We start from the raw sequence: 24,122 nt of genomic DNA, 5'->3' as shown, positions 1-24,122 counted from the left end.
GCAGATACAAATTCGACTGGGGGCGACATCAGCACACTTGGAGGATGAGGTCCCCCTGCAAGATGGAATTGAGAGCTGATGACGCCAGAAAGGCCACAAAGACATTAAGTATCAAGTGCATCTATCAAGTTTCTATATAGAATAGAAATGCTCGATGTTTAAATAGCGTTTTAACACAAAAAGGAACTGGACCATTTGCTGTAAGATGCAGATGAAAAGTGATGAGTTTTTCTGAAGTCTTTTTCTGTCTTCTTTCGTTTTTTTAAAAAAATGTTTTCAAAAAGTTTGCCAAAACTAAATGAAATTAAAAAAAAAAATGCATGCCATCCTAAAATAAAGTTTAAGACTTAATACTTACCTTAATCTGTGTTCCACTGATCTGAAAAGAAACTGCAATAGGACATTACAGCCTTAGGTTTTACATGCCTGGAATAGCTGTGTGTCATTCTTTAAAAAGTGTTTAAGAGTAGTGTAAAGAGTTCCTGCTTATCTTCGAATGTTCCACTGAGCCGAAAAGCAATTGTATCTTACACCAAAAGGGTCATACGTACCCAATAGAACTGTTTTATCATAAGGGATACATTCCTCACCGTAATCGTTTTTCTGATGCTTGTATCTGCTTAGATTCACAAGCTCTGCATAGTTTGACATCTAGTGGTAGTCGCAGAGTATTCATAAAAAGTATCCTGGTAACAGGGTAAGTTGATTATGTGATTTAATTGCCGATTGTCACTGCATAACTGACAGGGTCTACTACCCTTGACTTACTGTAAAGCAACTTGTGGTTTTACTCCCCATGACTAGGCGTGGCCTATACTAAGCGTGTAAAAGGTCTGACTTACCTATAATTACTTTTAGGTATTCTGAAGGTTTATGCTTTGGTCTGTGAACCTTCAATCATTGTGTTGTATTTTTATAAATGTGTTTCTGACTATGACCAGTACTTGCCTCAAGATTTAACTTGCCTACTTGTATTAAAAAAACATCTTTATAATACTTCTGGTTGTCAGCGTTTCTATTGAATCCTTGATATACTACAGGTTCAGTGTACTTTTCGTCACTCGCACCTAAGATAAGTGTGGCTGCTCTGTCTACATTACCATATACTCAAGTGGTACAGCCTTCTACTAACAGCCTTCTACTAAGAGTGGAGTCTTGTACTGTCACAGTTGAATGGTTTTGCTAAGCCCTTCGATGGACTTCAGAAAAAAAGTGTCCCAACAGTATGTCCGCTATTCCATGTGTTAGAATGTTTCATGTGTTTCAATTGAGTTACAGGTTCCAAGAACATTTGGAGTCTGACATTTATGTTCAATCAAATGCATAAAGTTAAAAAAGTCTACAAAGCAGATCACAGGATAGGAAAAAAAGAAGAAATAAAATAACACCTGAAATCACACAAAGTTGAGGTCTCACAAAATCAACCAATAGACACAAATAACCTCATAATCAGCAGTGGTTTTCAAGGCTTCTCACAACACAGGAAAATAAATTAAATGTCTTAAGAAGCAAAACAGTGGATGAAGTGTTCTCACCCGACAGCTCTGCTTTAGATAGCCTGATCTGTTTTCATTGAACTTTGTATTAAAAGAAATTAGCATTCTAGCATCCTTCAGACTGTGCAAAAGGTACATTAGGGGTTTTGAATTTGCTGGAGAAAAATTCCAATCACAAGCATTTTGAAGGACAAACAGTTCAAAATCCATAAGGGCCTGACAAAGCTAATCTAATAACAATCCCTCTTCACATGCTACTGACACGCTTAGGACATTATCCACTGACATACCATTATTGCACACAAAGCCATCAAACAGGACAGTAACAGACAGCATCTAAATGCACATATATAGTAATATCAGAAATACTTACGTCTGCGGCTGGGTGGGGTCATCCCCCAGAGAAACGCTTTCCCCCTGGATTTCGTTGAAGCATTTCTCACAGAAGTGGTACCTGTCAGCAATAAGGCCATATTTGGGTGAACTGTTCGGTCCACACAACCACAGCCAAAGCCAGCAATCACAGCACGCCGCGGGAGGGGGACAGGAGCACACACCAGGTCGCCACGCCAACAGGGAAATTCACGATTTGTCGGAGGGCGTCGAGTAATTTTTGGGTGGCATTTGCAAGATTTTGGAACATTTGCAATCAAAAGCCAGTGCCGGACAGGACAAGCAAGAGATAGGAGGAAAAAAGACACGAGGGAGAGGAGGGGTGGGGGGACAAACAAAAGCAGGACAAGAAGACAACAGCAGAAAGCCAAGCAAAGCACAGATTAGCATTGATTCTCACAATGGGGGTTTACAAGCAGCAAATCATCAAAAGCAAATTAGGACAAGATAGGGAACTTCCCACAATCACCCTCGGTTTCCTTTAATCGGGACACCCCAGGATATGATGTGCACCTAGGAGTTCCCGAGTACTTCAAAGACCATGGCAGTACCAGCCCCATGTCAACTGGACAGTAAATAAGACCACCAGTTCCTTCAGACTACAGATACAGTCCACTACCCTCTTCCTGCCTTCTTTTAGCACACAATTAAAGGACCCCTTAGACAACCATCTCATAAAAGGCCACTTCAATAAAATCAAATAACTTCTAGAATTCCCCCCAGCTCTCTCATCCCAGAATGACCCTTCTAATGGAGGAAAACACTTACTAGATCAGGCCCCCTCAATGGGCAACTCCTATGTCCAAGATCCTCCCATTTCACAAGCCAGAACCCTTTAATGGACAATAAAGACACTCATAGACAAACTGCTCACAGGCATTTCAATGAAAAAATAAAACCTTCCCCATTTCCAAGTTGAATCATGTGACTGGGAACACGATTTACAGGGCTCCATTAAAAGGCAGTGTCTTTGAGCAACTTCTGCATGAGGGAGCACAGCAGTCAGTGTCCTCAAAAAGCAGGGCTGTTGGACAACATCTAAAAGAAAGGAGCCTGTCATGGGCCTGCTTTTAAGCAATATGTATTAGAGATATCTAAAAGTAGGAATGGTCACAGCCTGCTCACTAGCAAGGCTCCCCGCACCATTTGGAGAGGAGAGACTAGGAGCCAATCAAATAGGAATCTAGTAAGAGCAAAAAGCACAGGGTTAAAAAGTAAGTGGTTGGGATTATACAGTCTTTGGTGCAAGAAGAGCCACTCAATATATTAACGCTCTATCCATTAATATTTTGGCTGAGTTAGCCCTTGAAGGGGAGCAAATGGATATTCTGTGGGGGTGAGGTCAACTGATTTTACTAACAGAACTTCTGATCCAGGCATTGTACATATTAATGCGGAAGCCAAAAGAATGGAATTGCAAAGCAGCACAGACATCCTTAGCCTACAAGTGGGGAATAACACAATGGTCCATTCTGGATATGCAACCATACATGGCTCTTCCTGACCACAATAAACAAATAGTTTGTGGTTGGAAGCAGTGTGCTTAGACAAGTGTCTCTTGCAAAGTGCTTCCAACCACAAACTATTAATTTACTTGTTGGGGCACGCTGCTGACAAGGCGATAAAGCAAGTACATCCATGCTGTTCAGCATTGAAGGCAAGAACAGTTTAAGGACTGGAAATTAAGTCAATGGACTTTCAATAAAGAAATGTGCCCATCCTACTCTTTCACTGATGCCTGTAAGGCATCACCCTCAAAAATTATGCACAGCTGCCCAATTCTGATAGAAAGTTTGATGTGCATGCTCAAGATTAATATACATATTCTCTGCAGTATGTATGTGTTGGCACGTAAGCCATTAACTGTCATATTTCACTGTAAGCCATCTTTGCTACAATAGCTAAGAGAGGTGGATACGGGGTCCTTGCAAATGGACGCAGTCTAGATCTCAGAGTTAGCAGAGGGAAGAGGTATTTGTTACTAGCAGCACAAATGCCAGCAGCCAGGCCATGGCATGGCTCTTACCTGTTTTGGTAGCTGTAGTAAGTGGCATCCCGAGGGATGGTACAAAGTTGTTTACCATAACAGCATAGAGTCTGTGGAGAGAATTCCAGCTAAAAGGGAGAAAAACAAGAGGAATTGACAGAGGCAGAGCTGCACAGAAATCCATCTAAAATGCAGGCGATACAAAATGTTCTTAAACTGCATCTTACACTAACTCTCTCCGAGGATCAACTTACCAAAAGCCGCAAGTGTAGGGAACTAGCCACCATATGGAAGACCTTGCAGGTCATTCTCGAGGGTGGGTAACATTACACACATTTCACCCTGTGGCGGGACCCCCACTTATGGTGAAGGCAAGTTACAATCTGCTGATCTAGCTCTACTATAATGTTATCCCTAGTTTCCCATTCTTGCATGTTCTTGATACCTTGAAAGCTGATTTCAGAAAACCAAATAATGCAACCACTTTTTTTGCCTAAAATGCATTAGTATGAGGTGGCAAAAATCCTAAAGACATTTAAATCCCCACAATGCCACACGAACCAGGAAATTGCCTTTTGCTTCAGAAAGGTTTAAACCACAATAAAATAATTCAAGGAGTCCTATTAATAATCTAAATTGCTATAAACGTAATGATCTACTGGACAACATAACCGGCTAATTTTAAGACAAGTGATAAGCTTGGTAAAGGCACATTTTGAAGAAAGGATTAAATACAAGATTAGCCAATATCAGTGGAAGGCCTCCAGAGAAACTCTGTGCAATTCTGACATAGCTTGGGAGGCCTGTAGTCTAGTTCTTAGCAAACATGCATACAAGCCCAGAGTTTGAATGTTTGATCATAACCTCTCTTCAGAACATGTGGTAATGTATGTGCAGTCCCTAAAGACATTACCAAAATCTGACAGAGGTCAGAGAAGATTCAATATATGCCCATGAATAAATACACAAAACTACAGCGACTCCATTGCTTGATTATCCAACTAGCTTTGTTTTGAGGCTCCTCCCAGCTGCGTCGGGTTATGGTGCAACCTTTTCAAACCAGGGGGCAGAGGAGAAATAGGTGTTCCCAAAGTTATCCTTGGTCTACCTAGTGGTCGCTGTGTTAAAGCATACAAGGTTGACTATCAGGGAAATAGTGTGGTAACCTTACTTCAGAATTAACTTGAGTAAAGGATCCACAGAGCTCTTAATAAAACACTTTATATCTCAGAAGTAAGAAAAGCTGCTGCAGCGTAGAGGAAGTAAATCAGGTTCAGAAAGTATATAAGATAGTCTGCAGATTGTGGCCATAATTAGTTTGGGTAACTCAAGAAGGGGAGGTAAAAGGGTGCTTAAAGTACCACATTTCACAGTTTTTACCCTTGGAGATATCGTAAAGGCTCAAGTGAGAATAGTCTCATGAAGAAATGAGAAGGAGGGACACAAGCTTGTCATTGTCTGAGCAGGATACTAATGCAGCACTGTTCCCCAAAGTATGGAACCCAATTTTAAAGATATGATTTTGTTTCGAAACACTTGAGTATATGGAACTTTGCACATGGTTATCATTGCTAATGCCAATTACTGAAGATGGCCATAGGTATTCAGGCATAATACTGGGAGGTTCCAGGCTACTGTTCCTGTGCTCAGGTCTCCAGCTGCAGGCCCAGTGATGAATGGGATCGGCAAAAATAACTGCTGTGGAGCTGTAGATGCTGTGCCAAAAAGAGGATAACTGCTGAGGTTAAGCAGTCCATTTCTCTGTAGGTGCCGGTCTAGCACAACGTGATGCAGAGATTATTCAGGCATGCTACTGACTCAACTAAATATCTAGCTTTTTCTCCTGTTGCACTCTGAAGAGGCTCACTCTTGCATTGTATTTGATTTATATAGCGCGCCAGGCCCGGAGGGATCTGGGCACATTTCTAACGATTACATGAATTACACAGTTACATAGACATTTACATATTTGAAGTTGCACTCTGCAAGCAACTACAGACAAAACACCAAAATAAATAGTTCTGGTCTATAACACTGGGCTTGGACTGTTTTCCACCAATGATCTGTGTACAGGGTTTGTTCCTCTGTCTAGAGTCTGGACAATGACATGCCACAAAGGCTTTTACAGGAGAAACGAATCTAAGAGGCATTCAACTAATCAATACCCACTGTCCAAAGATTTCAGGAAGAGCTTTGTAGACCAAGCCTGTTTAGAAGATGGCAGGAGCAATCTTTCTACCTCGCAAATACCTTCAGGTTTGATGGATTCTGTGCTTTGATATTTGTCTCTAGGTTTGACAAGGGATTGCAGACTCTGCTTTAACAAGATATTGAGAGCGGTTATACCGTCAGAAATGATTCAAACATTTGCACCCTCCACTCATTGGGGTGTTAAATTCAAAGTTTTCTGGCATTGCCTTGCTTTTGATTAAGTGGGGATTCACAATTGAAAACAAAAACAAAAAATTCACAAACAGACCACATCTGGCTAGAAATGTTCAGTCCTCACTCATCAAGGAAAGCAGTAGCCATGACCATGTACAGTAACCAATATCACTGACTTTCAAATAGGAACAATGTCTAGCCGCTGCACAGGATTTATGCACTGTTCCCTGTAGGGAGACCTCAGTTTACAGCAGGCAGTACCCAACCACAATCAAAGACAATGCCAATAACAGTGAGGCCACACGGTCAGCTAGCAAGTAGACCTGCATAGGCAAATAATGGTCATTTTGTGGCTATCCTGACCAAGAGTGTGTAAGGGTCTCTGAGGAATGCACACACTGGCATGGTTTCAGCTAAGGTAAAAATTAACTACAGCAACCCAATTCAGTAAAAATAAACGTCATCCTATCCACAAACTAATCAGAGGAGATCAGGGGCCAGAGAATAGTACAACGCTACACCTTGTACGAAGATCAAATGCTACTCCCTATTCAACCTGCCAAGGATATAACGCTTATGAAAAAGATCCAGCACAAAATAATGAAACAATCCATGCAAGAAGGTTGTTTCCACAGCGATCGACTGACAGAAGCCTGAACCTTGCCATTAATTCTAGGCACCAAAATGTTATCATTTGGGGCTATCAGATATTCCTGTGAGGTTTGCACACTCAATAAGCAATCAAGATTAACATATGTTGGCATGTGTCAGTGTTGGGGAGAATTTTCAGTTTAATGCTAAATGCCTCCCACCTTCGAGACCCCCAGCTCTTTAGCTGAACTTTGGAACGTTGTACTTTTAATTCTATGTGTTTTCTGTGTTTCCTTTTGGTTGTGGAGTCTGACAAACTCCATAGGCATCTTTTACATTGTTTCACACAGCACCATCAGTGCAGTGGCACAGGGAAGTTTTTCAGATTCCTCCAAGGTTTAAATACCTTCTCTGGGATAAACTACTGTTTCCCAGAGGAGTCAAGGGAAATTGACTTTACTTACATTTGTAACTTTCTAGAACTAGCACACACTATCTTACAATAGGGTGCTGGAGGGGTTAGTTAGTATCCCCTATGTCTAGCTTCTCAAGTAACATTTTCCTTGTGGAATGGCTGGTAGCAGTGGTTTACTTTTTACTACCATTATGGGATTTTACCGCGGACTGCGTTCGCAGCCATGGTAAAGCACCCATGGGTGCCATTTTTGTCAAAATAGCCCTGGTCTCCTTTATTCGCCATTTCTTTGTGGAAAGGTCCTTCCTGAGATTTACTCTGCATGCCAAACCAGGATTGGTCCCGTTGTTTGTCTCGTCTTTGGCGGGCTTCACAAGTGAAACCCACCTCTGGCTCCAAGGTGTCTGCGGGTGCAGGAAGTGAGGGAGGTGCCCAAAACTCCCTGCGCTTAGCCTCCTAGGAGACCCAAATGCACTCTGTTGATTGGCCGGTTGGCTGTCCAGCAAGGACAGCCACCCTGCTGGGTGACTGACAGCTAGGCTGGAATGAATGGGAGCAAGCAGCATAAAAGGCGTTAGTGGAACCAATTACCTCCAAAGTAAGCAACCTGGACATCCTCTTGGAGTGGTTGAATTTCCAGAGTTGCTGCTGGAAAACGAATAGCCAGGGAGAGGAACAGTTTGTATGCATTGCTTCTAAGCTGGCCTCAGAGTGCAGGACCCCAGAAGAAAGGAAAGCCGGTCTCGACAGCCAGAAACGGCAGTGTTGCCATTTGCGGTAGCCGCAAGGAGCTGAAACACCGAAGTGCCACTTGTTTGAAGTTTGACGGTTGCGAGCGGTGACCGTCCCCATTGCAGTGCAGGAGTCCCCAGAAGTCCTCCCTCTTGTACCCACGACTGAGGCCCAGGAACAGTGAGATCTGCCGAGATGCCCAGGAACAGAAGTCATCTCCTGTACTTTTTCTTCAATCCAAAAGGTACTGTAAAGTCAGAGAACTTACCTCTTACTGTAGAGGTGCTTGTATCTTCTACTACTCACAAGTCTAAACAGCTTTTGGCCCTACATGGATTTTTCTTTTTCTTCAAAGACTTCTACAAACATTGTGCAAAGACTTTTCTTACTTACCTGCAAAGAAGTGCTTCAGCTCATATAGACTTTTGCCCATTGACTTTGGCTTAGCCTGTTCCACTGAATACTTGTTGGGGGATCCTAAAGTATTTACCCGGTTGAGAATGTGTGATTGCTTGTATGTTCTAATAACCTTTTCTCTTTATCCTAATTCCTAAATTCTTCTAAATGCAACAATGACACATGAATGTCCCCAGCCCCCTAGCTATTGAAGTCACCTGAAGGTGTAGGTTGCGTCTGTGGGCCATTCCAAAAGGGTATTTACTGATTTAGAAACTGAAAGAGTGCGTTTTGAAATATATTTGTGTGGCGTTTTATATTGCTCCCTTCTGAAGAAGGCTTACTCTGACTGATAAATAATGGTTTCATCAAGAAACTGTGTGTAAGGGTTTTTGAATACTTGTCACTGTGGAACTAACTCACCTACAGCTCACATGGACCCCTCTTGAGATAAGCCTGGCTGCTCCACACGCTACCAACCTGTGCAGTGCAGACCTATACCAAAAGGTTGGGTTTCTATTGCCAGGAGGTCAGGGTTGTTGTAGTGCACCCAAAGGGTACTGCATACAATATTTCCCAACACTAAAACACTAGACAGCAGTCTAAGTTCAAGTGGACTGGAAGCATGTGTGACATGAGACTGCAGCTGCTCAAGCACAATATGGCGGACAACGATCATCCACTGGGATAGATGAAAAGGCAACTTTAGTTTTAATCATTTTTTAAACAGATCAAGCATGCCAGATGTGCACTTGCTGTTTTATCAAAGTCTAAAGAAAGATGGCAGTACACTACGGCTGGGTTGACACGAGCCTCAAAACTTCTTTCCAAGGCAGTATATCAGGTAAGAAGACTTAACTGCAGCAAGAGTTCAACTTTATCTGTGTACTCTAAAAGATACAAAACAGATTCAGATCGGAGGTTGGACAGACAAGGACTTCAAAGCTTTTCAATTAGAATCTCTTACAATCAGGCTCCTTCTGCAGCAGATGCGCATCCAGATCTTGACGAAACACAAAACCCCCAAAGAACTATCAGCCAATCCAGATCAACACTCAGAAGCTCAAATGGCAGAATACTGGTAGCTACAGACAGATCTTTCATTTCAACCTACTACGAAATATGCAATGACTGTGTACAAATCAAATATGTAGCAATAACCAGAACCTGAAGCGAATGCTCATCCAGAAAACCACAGATGAGCTACACACCAAAACACTGTCAGACAAAGCAGGTAATGGGCTCGAACTCTCGGTAACTGTGGAAGAACTCACATTTCTGCAAATACGACAATCATTTGAAAGATTAGCAGCGCCAGGTCAAACTCCACTACAGTAACGTCACAACCCAAGAGTGTACCAGGCATAATCATTGCAATACAGATCTAAGTGAGCAATTGATCTTTACTTTAAAGTTATGGCCTGGACAGCTGTAGAATCATCAATACCACTGCATTGCACACGGTAATGACAAATATACAGGGAAGTCAAGAAATTTGCAATTGGACTAAATGTTATAGTATTAAACTAATGCTACTGACATCCATTTCCAACACTGTATAGGGAGTAAAAAACATTTTTAGGAATATTTTAGAATCCACAAAACTGAAATCTTGAATATGCAAGCACTTTAGTCTGGGGCTATAGTTGCCCAGTCACCAGTGCAATCCTCTTTCCCATGGACATCCACTATTAATAAGCAACTTTACAGCATGACATTACAGGTTATCACCACAAAAGAGTTCCCCTGCACATTATAACTCGTCTAAATGGCCGAAATATATTTCACCTTTGCAGCACAATACAGGCAGCACCTCTTCTTGACCTTCCAAACCCCCCCCCCCCCCCAACACACACACACACACACACACACACACACACACACACACACCCCTCAATGCAGTGCCTCCAAAACAGTGAAACATCTTGTATATTAGTCATTGACAATGCAATAATATACCTCTATCGAAAAGTCTTCATCGCATATGTTCTCTCTGCCAGAACCATAGCACTTGAACACCCACACGCATAAAGGCTTTTCTAAAAGCACAGATCCCCATATATTTAAATGTCTCCCATCACAGTAATGCTCCTCCTTCACTAACCACTGTTAAACAGTTCTCCAGCAGCAGCCATACTGTAAAATGGAACACAACCTTTTGCAGCAAAATGCCAACCATAGATTGAACTTCTGTCAGACACGCCCACATTACAGGGATCACTCTCTCCAATAAAGTTGCAATTTCTCAAGTCACCAAAACATAGTTCCTTAGCTTGAACATTTGCCAATGAATAATACAGGCCCCATCTATCACTTTACTTCGCAACCCAACACAAAATTATTTATCAAGTAAAGTAAACGCCCCCCCTCCCCAAACCCCAACATGTGCAACACACTTTTCTATGGCAAGAGTATAGCTCCTTCCCCCACATGCAAATATCTCAATTATGCTCAACAGTAACATAGAACTGCCATCATAAATGGGAGACCTCATTCCACCATCCAAGACTCACCTTCCTTCCACAGCAGTATCCCAGGCTCTGCATGACAGGGTCGATCTCTTGCTCGAACACTTCAGCCAGCTTGGAGCAGTACTTGTAGACACGCGACGTCTTGCGGTTGTACAGCCAGGCATTATTAAACATGAGCCAGATGTCGTCGACGTACTGCCACGGCTCCTGATACTGACCAGTGTCCAGTTTGCGCTTGATGGTGGAAAGGTCCATGGGATTCTTCACTATATCGAAGTAATCCTGCAGGACAGAGGCATTTTTCTGAATCATAAGAGGTTAAGGAATTACTGAATCTGTCTGAGCGGAGATGTGGATATAAATAAAATATATATATCGAGAAAAACAGAAATGACAGTTTGTGCCATCTGTGTGTTTGTGTCGAAAGCTGTCCCAGTCACCCTTCCTGCCTGTTGTGTGGTGTTCACCTTCCTTGGTCACCATTCCTGCCTGGTGTGTGTACACAGTACGTGTTCAGTTAACCTATTTACCTTAGGTTTTTGTAAAGAACATTGCAATGACTGACCCAACATCTGGGGTCTCGATGCTTGAGATTATATAACCTCTTGGTCGGACTTGATAATGTGTGGCATGCTGCTTTGGTTTGACTAGTGTGGGGGGATTGCCTATATCAGATTGCTCAGGTCCCCTTATTTCCTGGTATTTGTGCATCATGTGATCCTAGCCCCTTTTGCCTGAAAGTATCTGCTAGACACCAGGTAAACAGGTGGCCATGACTCAAATTGTGCCACACAGTGACAGGGCATTGGCACAACTACAAATCCCTATGGAAGAGAACAGACTTGAGCATTAAAAAAAGGAGTCTCTTCATCAGGCAAGCGTAGCTTTGAAAACTAAATGAAATGCCAGCGTTACCATGACAACGGCACAGGTGGGCAGGAGGGGGCACAAAGCACAGAAGCAATGGATGAATGCCCAGCCCAAGAGCACGTAACTAATGTGGGGGTATGCAGGGGGACTTTTAGGTGGTAGGTAAGGTGACCCAGGCGTGCAACTCCACATTACAGACAAGGCAATGAGCGGAAGGCAGCAGACGTCACACCACAGGAGATGCAGCTTGACACACAATACATAAACACGAAAGTAACCGCCACCCTTTAACACCACCCCATCCACATTTCCCTGGCACCTTTCCTCCACCCAGCACATGTAGCTCCCCCTTCCATAACAAGCCCCAACACAACGGACAAGAAGCCAAGCTGAGGGATTATATGCAGGGCAGGAGGAGGGGGTGGGGGGGAAGGGGACAAGATGCATCATTGACAGTTGCACGACTCCCCCCCCCCCCCCGCCCCCACATCAACAAAACATTGCTACTGCACGACACAACCCCCATTAAACCACTTCCTGGGTAAGAGTTAATTCAGCAGTGCACCCAACAGATGTTAATGTCCTACTCGGCCCTGCCACATTTGGGTTCATCAATTATTAATCCTATCCCAGAACACGTGTCAAAATCAGCTGCACTTCCAATTCTTCCATCCCATACCAAAACTTAAGACATTTCCAGTCAAAGCAGCCAGCTTCCGCAGAGATCATGTTAAGAGAAGCAAAGCTACGCCCAACAATTTACATTCCCTTTCCTGTGGGCAGTGGAGACTGGTTTTAGCTGAACTTGTGCGGCACCACGTGCAAACCCTCTAAAGGACTACACAAATCAGTGAGTCACTTTTCATTACAACTCTTTCACCCCGCTACCACCTAGAGCAAACTGACTCCTCGAGATGGAAACACTTACCGGGATTCCCAGGACCTGGGGGTCCACAGGTTGACGGAATGGGAGGGACTCCGGATCCTGGCGATAAAGTGCTTCAAGTGTTGGCATAAGAGCCTGTCGCAACTCTTCCGGCTTGAAAACTTGGGAACAGTAAAAAGAAAGCATCAGAACGAATATAGTGCTGGAGAGAGCATGTTATATGCAACTTGAACTACGCTTTAACTATGAATCTGTTGGAAGACAGTTTGCCATTCATTAAAATCATAAATTACCCGTAGCAGGCCTTGGAAAAGCCAACTTTGAATTAGCAAAGTTATTCACAACCCCCAGTTGAGAGCAGTCTTCTAATTAGCACGGGCAGAGCAGCAATGTTGAACTGAGGAGGAAAGGGGCACTATGTACTACGGCTTACACTTAAGACTGTGCAAGATAAAGACCCACACAGGCAAGTTATACAAGTGATAGTTTATTACAATACTACACCAAAGCGCCCTTTAAATATTTCAAGGCAAGTAAAAATACATATATGACTCAGTTGGTTAACTGTTAGGGAGAATTCTCAGAAATGCGCTAATTCCCTACACCTTAGAGACCTCCAGCAACTTTGCTGGATTTTGAGGACTTGATTTTTTGAACCCGGAGAGCGAGACCCCTTTTTCCCCCACGCTCTCATGTATTTTAATGCGATTTATGAGCTTTGTGTTTCTTTTGGTTATGGAGCCTGACAAACTCCATAGGCATCATATTTTACATTGTGGCACACAGCACCTTCAGTGCAGTTGCACAGGGAAGTCTTTCAGATTTCCCCAAGGTTTAAATACCTTCTCTGGGATAAAGTATTGTTTCCCAGAGCAGTAAAGTGAAATTGATTTTACTTACCTTTGTGACTTCCTAGACCCATCACACACTATCTTACAATTGGGAGCGGAAGGGGCTACCTAATATCCCCAGCTTCTCATGTAACAATTTTATGTTACCTTTTCCTCACTGAATGGCTGGTGGCAGTGGTTTCGTTTTTACTACCGTGGTGTGCAATTACCGCAGGCTGCGTTCTCTGCTGCAGTAAAGCACCCATGGGTGACATTTTTGTCAAAACAGCCCAGTCTTTTTCCATTTCTTTGTGGAAAGGTCCTTCTTGAGATTTATTCTGCACTCCAAACCAGGTTTGGTCTCATTTTTCGATTTGCCTTTGGCGGGACTCACAGGTGAAGCCTGCCTCTGGCTCCAGGGTGTCTGGGGTGGGCAGGAAGTAAGGGAGGTGCTTGAAACTCCCTGTGCTTAGCCTCCTAGGAGACCAAATGCACTCTGTAGCGATTGGCCGGCTGACTGTCCGGCAAGGAAAGCCTCCCTGCTAGGTGATAACAGCTAGGCTGGAATAAATGGGACAAAACTGAATAAGGGCGAGGCTTTTGGCTTGGAAGGCAGAGTCGACCACTGGACAAAGGAACCGAAGAAGAACTTCAAGAGGACGTCTGCTGCAACTCCTGCACCGTTGGTTTGCCTGGTGAAGCCCAGCTGCTGTGCTGAAACTGTAAATCTGTATTGACAGAGAAGACCCTGCATGGACGACTTCTTCCCTTGAGTTGGTGGGACCAATCAACTCCTAAGTAAGCATCCTTCTCGGAGCTTCTAGAATTTCTACAGAGTTGCTGCTGGAAACCATATAGCCAGGGAGAGGAACACCAGATTGTGTAAGTTACTTTTAAGCTGGCCTAGAGCTTCAGGAAGATCCTCCGGACTCCCAGGAAGCATGACTGACAGAGCCTGAGCCCCAACAGAATGCGGGACCCCAGAAGCAAGGAAAGTCCATCTTGACAGCCAGGAACCACAGTTTTGCTATTTGCGTAAGACTTGAGTGTTAGGCAGAAACCTGTGCAGTTCCCTCTGGGACCACTGCAAAAGATTTAGGACTACAGGTGTTTGGCAGTAAACCCACTTGGTAGCAGTCTGTACCACACAGATTCACTTGGTAGCTGTGGCTGAGCAGTCAGACTTCCCTCAAGAAGAGTTAGGCAGTATACAGAGTATTCACAATAGGTCAAGAGAACACAGTAGAACAAGTAAACACTGACCAGGGCTTGGTCTAAAAGAGATATAATTATTTAAAACTACATCTAGAAAAACACACAGGCACTAATAGTAAGCAATTCAAAAACACGGTCACTAAAAGATATACACTCCCTTAAAAGAATATTAGACAAGTCTTAAGTAAAGCCCCACTTATTTTCAGACAGCGGTGAGCGCTTAACGTAGATGGCACTCTAATAATTTGTTTTAAAAAAAAAAGGGAGAGACGAGCAGAACACAAGTTGAAACAGATCCCAACACTTTTATCAGAACATAACAAGAGAGGAAGGCAAAGTAAAACCGTGAAGTTAGAGTTCAAGAGGCCGGATCCACTTTCAGAGGATCCAAAGGAAATGTGTCCAAGGTCACACGGTTGCACTGCACAAAAGTCTTGTAAAGGTTCAAAAATGAGTTGGACGAAAGAAAGACCAGTTAGAGGGTCAAGGCGGCCAGCCCAGTCCAGAAGGTTAAGGGGTTATTACCTTGCAGCAATCTTTAGAAAGGGAGGCCTGGCGGACACGGTACCTTAAAGTGGTGAGAACGCTCCAGCGGGGGCGGCAGTTCCTGGCAGCGGGTGCAAGTCGGTGCTTCGTCCGGAGGAAGAGAGGATCTCGTCGTGGAGGAAGACAGGAGTCCGTTGCACCGCCAGGGAAGAAACCAGACGCGGAGTTTCTCAGGTACAAGGAGCGGTCCGGTGATTCGCGGTTCAGTGGTGAGTGGCTATCCGGCTGCCTGGGTGCTTGACACGGGCAGTTCGACCACAAACCGGGCTGGGGTGCGAAGAAAGAAAGGTAAACTGGTTGTGCCCACCAGTCAGGGGAAGAAGCCTCTCCAGCAGGGAGATCTTCTGTCGTCGGGAGGTGGTGAGTCGGTTCTGCAGGGCTCCACTGGTGGTGTCGTCGTGGCAGGTCGGCTCAGCTTCTCCCTCGTCGGATTCTCAGGTCATGTGGCGACTTCTGAAGTCCCAGTCCCCAAAGCCCTGCTTTTATGCAGAAAACCCCCATTCACTCAGCCTAGCTGTCACTCAAACATGCTAAGTGGTGAGCCAGCCGGCTCACCACTTGGGCCAATCACACAGGAGTGCGACTTGAGTTACCAAGGTAACTCAGTCCAGGGTGCCTAAACCCCCTCCCACACCCCTTGTGGTACCCAGACAGAGTGGCACCACTTTTGGAGGCTTCTGTGGAGAAGCCCGCCAAAAAGTGGAACAAAGGGCTCGACTTGGGTTGGAGTCACAGAAGAGAACACAAACGCCATTTTAGAATCGAGTCTTGGCAAAAAATACCAACCGGAGAATTAATATTAATTAAATAAACCGGCGGTATGTTTGAGGCTATGAGAATTAAATAATTAAAGTTGGTAGCATCGAACAATGGGAAAATCCCATAGGAAAATATTCGTGGGCGAATATAAAAAGTAGTTTCCACTGCCACCAGCCAAAACTCGATCATGGGGGTGGGAGACGTGCCCCCTCGACTAACAGACCCCAGGGCAATAGAATTGCCCTGACCAGTACGTCCACAATATGATGGTTTGTACTGGTTTCTGTTAATAATTTGGGACTAGTAAAGCCAATGGTGACTTTACATGCCCTGGAAGACAGTAGTCAGTCCCAGGGTATGGAGTCTATGGTGGGGTGTCACTATGACACCCCTGTGTTACTGCACGGAGGGTGCTGTGTAACACACATAGGAAAAACACATGAGACCCTATGGAGTAAAGGACCCCATAACCCATAAAACACATTACCAGTCAAAGGAATACCATAAATCATGTCCAAGAGTGGGAGAAAGTCTCTCACTCTTGGCAGGAGCAAAAAAACAAACTCCAGAAATCCAGCAAAGCTGCTGGGGGACTCACTAGATTAGGAAATTCAGCCTAAAGAGAGAATTCTCCCTAACAGCGAGGAGCTGAAACACTGAACAGCCGCTGATTTGAAGATTGGCAGTTGCGAGCGGTGACCGTCCCATTGCAGTGCAGGAGTCCCCAGACGTCCTCCCTCTTGTACCCACGATTTAGGCCCAGGACAAGTGAGATCTGCAGAGCTGCAAAGGAACAGAAGTCATCTGCTGTATCTTTTCTTCAATTCAAAAGGTACTGTATGAAGTCTGAGAGAACCTACGTCTTGCTGTAGAGTTGATTGCATCTTCTACTACTCACAATTCTAACAGCTTGTGGCCCTACATATGATTCTTCTTTTCTTCCAAGACTTCTAAAACATTGTGCAAAGACTTTTCTACTTACCTACCAAGAGTGTTTCATCCTATGTAAGACTTTTGTCCATTGACTTTGGCCTAGCCCGTTATACTGTATGACTCTGCTGTAGGGATCCAAAAGTATTTGCCTGCTTAAGAATGTGTGTGGTCTCTTGTTCTAATAACCTTTTCCTTTTACCAACATAACAGTATTCTGAATGCAAACAGTAAGATATTAATTCCCCAGCACCCTAGCTATTGAGGTCACCTGAGGGCCATCCCAAAAGGGTCTTCACTGATTTAAAAACTAAGGGTGTACAGTATTGAAGTGTATTTGTGTGTTACTATCATATTGGCCCCTTCTGAAGGCTTATTCTGACTGATAAATGAATAATTGTTTATTCAAGAAACGTTGCGTGTAAATGTTTATTTGAATACTTGTCTCCGTGAATCTCTGTGCAACTCCCCTACAGCTCACATTGACCCCTTTTGAGATAAGCTTGGCTGCTCAACACGCTACCAAAATTGTGTACTACAAGCTTATACCAAAGGTTGGGTTTCCTATACCTGTAGTCGAGAGTTTGTAGTGTTCCCAAAGAATACTGCATACAAACATTGCCTAATAGTAACCAACTATGGGTTACCAACAGCTTTAGAATCACAAGTAGTTATTCAGACAACTGCTATCCCATTAGTGAATGTATTTTTTAAGCACACATCAATGCGTAGACCTTATAATTGCAAGGCACCCAGTAGCATATACAACTTCAGAAGTCTAGGCCTAGCCTGTACTAAATCATTCATAGTCTTTTACGTGACCCAAAAGGTTCCCCGAGGGAAAAGGCGAGTAGCCAGGAGGGTACACCCAGCTAGTGCAGGTAAAGTACTGATGTTCAGTTACTGCAGGGAATACTCCTACGTCCCATCCCCTTTCCTCCATAAGGGACCAAGGAATAGGAGCACATAAGTCACAGAAATAGAAAACCAGAGAACATTTATTTTCTAACGCAAACATTTGAAATCGAAACTTAAGTGTCTTAAGTAGACTTCCAGAAAATGAAGGCGCAGCCACCACCCACAGGGTACGCAAAGGAGTACTCTCACTAGTACTCACCAAGACACCAGTGTCCCACGCCCGCCCTGTAGAGTGCCAAGATAAGTAGGACTTTACATCCAATCAAAAGGGATTCAAGTATTAAGGGATCTCAAAACCCTAGAAAGTTAGTGTTAAGCAATAATTGATGTAGTAACCCTGTGGGAGACTACATAACCTTTTACCTCTTGTTATAAGGTAACATCTATTGGTATAGGTCTGTACTGTACAAGTTGTTAGTGTGACTGAGCGCCAATACTTATCTCAAGAGTGGTAATTGTGAGCTGAAGGGTTGTAGCAATGAAATCCACCAATACAAGTATCGAAATAACACTTAGACAATGTTTCCTAGTAAAATAATTATTTAATGGTCAGTTTTTAAAAAAGCATTCTTTAAAAAGGGCAATGTACAACAATAAAAACACTTCAAAATACTTTCTCAGAATCAAGTCAAAGCAAGTAGATACTCTTTAGTGATGCTTCATACACACTTACTACACTCTGAAGTGACTTCACTAACTAGGACAATAATGGCATTCTATTCGGGAGAATTCTAAATTCTGTGTTAATTCCCTTCTACCTTAAAGACCCCCAGCTCTTTAGCTGGACTTTTAATTTGTATCCTGGTTATAGTGAGACCTTGTTCCCACTCATGTATTTTGTATCTGATTTGGACTCAGTTTGTTTTGGAGTCTGACAAACTCCATAGGCACCCTCAGTGCAGTATCACAGAAGTTGTTTAGATTTCTCTTAGGGTTTAAATACCTTCTCTTTGATAACCTACTGTTTCCAAGAGTAATAAAGTGAAATTGACTTTTCTTATCTTTTTCTCTTTGTAGACCCCCAGCACACACTTTGTCTACCTGCTCATGTAACATTTTTTATGTTACCCTTACAACAATTAATGGCTTGTGGCAGTGTTTTGATTTTCCTACTATTGTGCGTTTTTACCACAGGCTGAATCCCCAGCTGCAGTATTGCACCCATAGGTGCCTATTTTGTCAAAATAGACCTGTTCTTTTTTCACCATTTCTTTTTTTCACCATTTCTTTTTTTTAAGTTATTTCTGGTGTTTTACTCTGAGCACCAGGGGACAGGAATAAGTACTTCACCTTTGCGCCAGACCCAAGCTCCAGGAAGATCAACCCAAGCCTCAGCCACCTCAACACAATGCTGGACCGCAGAAGCAAGGAGAGCCCACAAGGTGAAACTGAAGGAGTATATTTTTTTAAGCGTATTTCATTGTTGCCAATTGCCCTTTCTTTAGAATGCTTATTTTAAAACTGACAAATTAATTATTTTAATAAGAATTGATTGTTATTAGTATAGCACCTATACGCAATGTGTTTCAAAGTGCTTCAAGGAGGGAGTGAACATGGGAGAATACAGTTACATTCTTACAAGTCCTTGAAACAAATCAGAATGTGAAAAATAACTATCTTAATCAGACTGGCGGCATTTTAGCACAAGGAACATTGCGGGGGGTAGGGAAATGAGAAAACAAGTGGTTACATTACTATGCCTGACAAATGATGTAGTGTGGGAATATTAACAAAGGGAGGGTGGGGGAAGGGGGAATGGAAGTGAGAGAAGGAGAGGAACACAAGCAACTAACATACCAGGTCTGACAACGATTCAGAGTAGTGCCGGAGGGGGGAGGGAAGTGGGAGGAGAGGACTAGTAAATGGGGGGGAGATAAACAAGCTATCACAAAGGTCACAAGACAAATGATAAAGTGCTAATGACCAGTAAAAGGGAGGGGAGGAGTAGAGGGCAGGTGGATGAGTGAGGCAGTCGGCTACAATTACTATGCTTGACGGCAATTGAGGTAGTACCGGAATTTAACAAGAGGGGGTGAGGGAGGAGGAGAATGACAAGAAAAGCGACCAACGTACTAGGCCAGACAACCTTTCAGAGTAGTGCTGGATGGGTAGAACAAGAATTGGGGGAGGGGGGAGTTGCGCACAGACGGGCAACTATCATGTAGGAGAGGGTGAGCGGGGCACAACCATCGCGGGGGCAGGGGCACAACCATCGGGGGGGCAGGGGGTGGGGGCACAACCATCACAGGCGGTGGGGGGACAACCATATACGGGGGGCGAGTGAGGGGGCGGGGCCACAAACATCTCAGGGGGGCAGCGTGGCGGTGTACCTTTAGTAGAAGTGTTATTTGAATACTTGTCACTGTATCTCTATGTGGCACCTCTACAGCTCACATTAACCCCTCTTGAGATAAGCCTGGCTTCTCAGTCACTAACAACTTGTGTAGTACAGGCCTATAGCAAAGGTTGGGTTACCTATTGCCAAGAGGACAAGGCTCGTGTAGTCCGTCACAGGGTTACTACATACAATCTTGCCTAACACTACCAATAGCAGAACAAGCCCCACACACCCCAGCAGTGATCCAATCAGGACCACTGGGGGGAACACTCATGCATACCACTCAGACACATTGAAACACACTGAAACCAGTTTGCGGATTGGGACCAGACAGTCCCAGCCCACAAACTGCCAGCAAACACACAGCCCTCCAGTAGCCTGCCAAAAGCCTCTGCTTTCCCGGGCACAGGAAGTCCATATAAGGATTTTCCTAGCCTCACAGGCTAGGAAGATTGCTAAAAGTCAAGATGCCAAAAGAGAAGCAAACAACCTTGTGGCATGGCCATGTTTGGTCATAAAAGTGACAAAGCACCAACAAATCGTAACAAGTCACTCTGCCACCAGTTTATTCATTTAGCGCACCTACAGTAACCAAAGATCATTTGAGTGATAGTCTAGGGCACAACAAAAAGTGAACCCCATTGTCCTACAATGATAAAAGTTACCAAAGTAATAAAGTAACTAGACTAAGGGAAACAATGTTCCTCATTACTGACAGTCGGACATGTCAGTTTCCCCATAACAGATGATGAAAAAAAAAGGCAGTGTAGTGGTACAAAGTACAGGTCAGGATAAAAAATAAAAGCAAAAGGTTCAGGGGGTCCATAAAAATGGAACGAAAGGTGCAGCAAAGAGACATTTTCTATAACATGTAAAGCTATTATAGCAGCCAAAACATTTCATAAAGTTAAGAATCTTTAATACCATGAACTGAAAGTGACAGGTACCAATGGGTATTACCAAGACTAATACATCCTTACTTTTTCGCTTTGACTGGCCTGCAGGTGCAGGGGAAGACTGAGTGGCTGGCGTGCTTGGACCATCTCCCTCCTCCTCCTCCTCCTTTGCTTCAGCTTTGACTTCGGGTTTCTTCTCCTCTGTTTCCATGGGCTCTGTTTTGCATTCGTCCTTTGGGGGCTCGCTTTTCACCTGGAATCAGCACAATATGTCCTTTATTCATCTTAGAAGCTGCCTCTACCACTCACACACACCATCTCATGACACAAATCACCTCAATGAAGCTCAGAGGCCACTCGAAAAGAAGAGAAAGTCAAACAGTAGGGCTCTTCACACCAACAGAGCACTGAGAGGCTCCCTCAAATGGGCAAACCCAACGATTCACTTGCACATTTCAAAGTGTGAGTCGAGACTCCTCAATCATCTAACTGGGCAAGCTAAGCCTTCACCCAACCAGCCAGCAACCACAATAAATGTTCTCAGAGGAAGTCAGTCATGTATAATCCAAACTCTTGGCACAAAATCACTGTAGTGATAAATATTTAACATAACAGGCTGGTACGCTTTCATACTCTCACCCAAACCACAAAGCAAGAGACTCCACAGATCAAGCCTACATGAATACTAGGTGAGAAGGACCCAGTGCACGAAATAAAACGTCTCAACTTTCCGCTGCCTACACCCCACAGCATCCAAAATCTGAAGGCAATCCTTGGCAAAGTGGTTCATACAACTATTACAAACAACTTAGAAAATATATGATACTCCCATTCAGGGGTAAGGGATTCTTCACCTCTGGCTTCTCCTCCACCTCTGGTTCGGATGGTTCTGCCTCTGGCTCCTCTTCCTCTTGTTTAATCTCAGTTTTCACCTCCTGCTCTGGCAGTGTCTGCTGAGAGTTAACCTCCGTACTGCTGGTAGACGGCGGATTAGAAACAGGTCCATCCATGTTTGTAGTGGACGGGGAAAGCTAGGGGACAATATTCAAGAATGAGCATCATACCATTCTCAAATCATGTAACAAACCTTGCTGCACATTGCTGAAACTCTGGTAGTACCCCCAACACTTTCATCTGCCTTTAATTCGGGGACAACTTCCAGCTGCAATTTTGCCGCTGCAAAACCACACATCACAGTTGAGATGCTAAAGTTCACTTCTATTGGAAACACTGTCACCACAATGTGCACAAACCCCAGCCATGGCAACTATTATTCTTGAGCTCTTAGTGGCCATACACCACCTGCCATACACTTGTGTCGGATTTAAAATCCAAAAATAAAGGATTGCCAATTATTAAAAGAAAAACATTATAAAACAAGACACTTTTTAAAGACAGCCAATGCTTACTGGTGAGTTGGGATGGTGCGCAGCTGGTGGTGGAGTAGGTACCGATACCAACGGTGGCTGAGATGGTGACCTTGGCTGGGATGGAGGCCGTGGCTGCGATGGGGGCCTAGACTGTTGCTGTATCGGAATCTGGTGTTGCTGCATTGGCGAGTGCTGCTGAATTGCTGGTTGATGTGGCTGTTGTAATGGGGACTGATGTGGCTGCTGCTGAAGTGGGGACTGATGTGGTTGCTGCAGTGGTGATTTGAGAGGCTGTTGTAGAGGGGATGGTTGGGGTTGATGTTGGGTGGGGGTTTGATGCTGTTGCTGTAGTGGTGACAAATGAGATTGCGCCTGCTGTGACGGTGGGCGATGGGGTTGCAGCTGCTGCAAGGGTGTTGGCTGTTGCTGAGACGGAGATTGATGCTGCTGAAATGGTGCTTGATGCTGCTGTGATGGTTGATGCTGTAGTTGATGTGCTGTTGGCTGATGCTGAAGCTGCGATTGTGATTGATGCTGTAGCGATGGTGGCTGGTGGTGCTGCAGTGGCTGTGGTGGAGTCTGGTTCTGCTGCAGTTGCTGTGACGAGGGTTGGTGATGCTGCTGCAAAGCCGGTTGATGTTGCGGAGGAGGTGGGTGCTGCTGCAGCTGCTGCATTTGCTGAAGCAGTGGCTGGTGCTGGAGCTGAAGGGGTGGCTGATGCTGAGGTTGGTGGTGTGGTGGTGGTGGTTGCTGCAATGGCAGCAAAGAGTCAGACGATGGTGTGACTGGTCCATGAGGTGGTGTGGGTGTCAGGCGAGTCTGCATAGGATGCTGCTGCAGTTGCGATGCTGAAGGCATGGCCTGCAGGGGGGTTAAAGTAGCAGGTGCACTCTGTGCCTGAGAAGTCTGCGCACCCAGCCCAGGTGGTGTGTGATGTGGGGTCGGCGTGCGACTGGGAGCAGGGGAAGGGGAGTTGCGGTGCATGGAAGGCTGCGAAGGGCAGTGTATTTGGTTCCCAGGTTGCCCAGAAGCCATGATGGGCGAATGAGCCGGGTGAGATTGGTTAGACATCTGTGCCTGCTGAAAGAAAAACAGAGCAATTGAATCCACATGCACAACTTGGAAGACCGGACACTTAGGTTGATGGAAGAGGCTTCCAGCTTGATGTACACCGGACCAAGTCATAGGTAAACACTTTTTACATGTTTTAAAATCGGGCTAAGCTGTACTAAGCACATAGCTAGCAGGATTGGTTAAGATGACAATGCATTACTTACCGTAAAAGCATTTCTGATGGTTGTATCTGCTTAGATTCACATGCTGTGCATAGGTCCGACATCCAGTGGTCACTGCGGAGTATTGCATTTTGTTTTTCGTAGTCGAAAAGGGGACGTCGACAAGGCTTGTCTGTAACACTATCCCTATAGTGACGTGCATTGTACCCACAATCCCTCACGCGTCGAGGTCCCTCTGTTTGTATTTTTCTGCCCTGAGGGAGCCTATTAGACGTGAGTGAGTACAGAAAAGAGAGAAATATAGAAAAGGATGTCTATGTTCCTTCCATCCGAGCGGGGAGGAAGGGTGGGCGCATGTGAATCTAAGCAGATACAACCATCAGAAATGCTTTTACGGTAAGTAATGCATTGTCTTCTGATGTTTGTTAATCTGCTTAGAATCACATGCTGTGCATAGACTAGC

At 44.3% G+C, this 24,122-nt stretch overlaps 1 protein-coding gene across 9 annotated transcripts in view; it reads right to left on the bottom strand.

The window, feature by feature from the left end:
* Window positions 1-24,122, bottom strand: part of EP300 (E1A binding protein p300) — a 744,806-nt gene that overhangs the window by 246,048 nt on the left and 474,636 nt on the right. For 4 of the 9 annotated variants that reach the window (XM_069654423.1, XM_069654426.1, XM_069654431.1 and 1 more), the window contains 7 exons: window positions 22,464-23,504; window positions 21,909-22,085; window positions 21,139-21,307; window positions 12,665-12,783; window positions 10,909-11,169; window positions 3,916-4,004; window positions 1,870-1,980 (listed from right to left, as the gene is read on the bottom strand). In XM_069654423.1, coding sequence (XP_069510524.1) covers window positions 1,870-1,980; window positions 3,916-4,004; window positions 10,909-11,169; window positions 12,665-12,783; window positions 21,139-21,307; window positions 21,909-22,085; window positions 22,464-23,504 — 1,967 coding nt within the window. The remainder of the gene's footprint in view (window positions 1-1,869; window positions 1,981-3,915; window positions 4,005-10,908; window positions 11,170-12,664; window positions 12,784-21,138; window positions 21,308-21,908; window positions 22,086-22,463; window positions 23,505-24,122) is intronic. The other 5 variants (XM_069654429.1, XM_069654430.1, XM_069654432.1 and 2 more) reach the window with 3 other exon arrangements.

This window comes from Ambystoma mexicanum, chromosome 3q (genome assembly GCF_040938575.1).
Source record: "Ambystoma mexicanum isolate Mex_15411 chromosome 3q, UKY_AmexF1_1, whole genome shotgun sequence".
NCBI lineage: Eukaryota > Metazoa > Chordata > Amphibia > Caudata > Ambystomatidae > Ambystoma > Ambystoma mexicanum.
The sequence above is the reverse complement of the archived record's forward strand: the minus strand, read 5'-3'. Positions and strand labels throughout refer to the sequence as shown.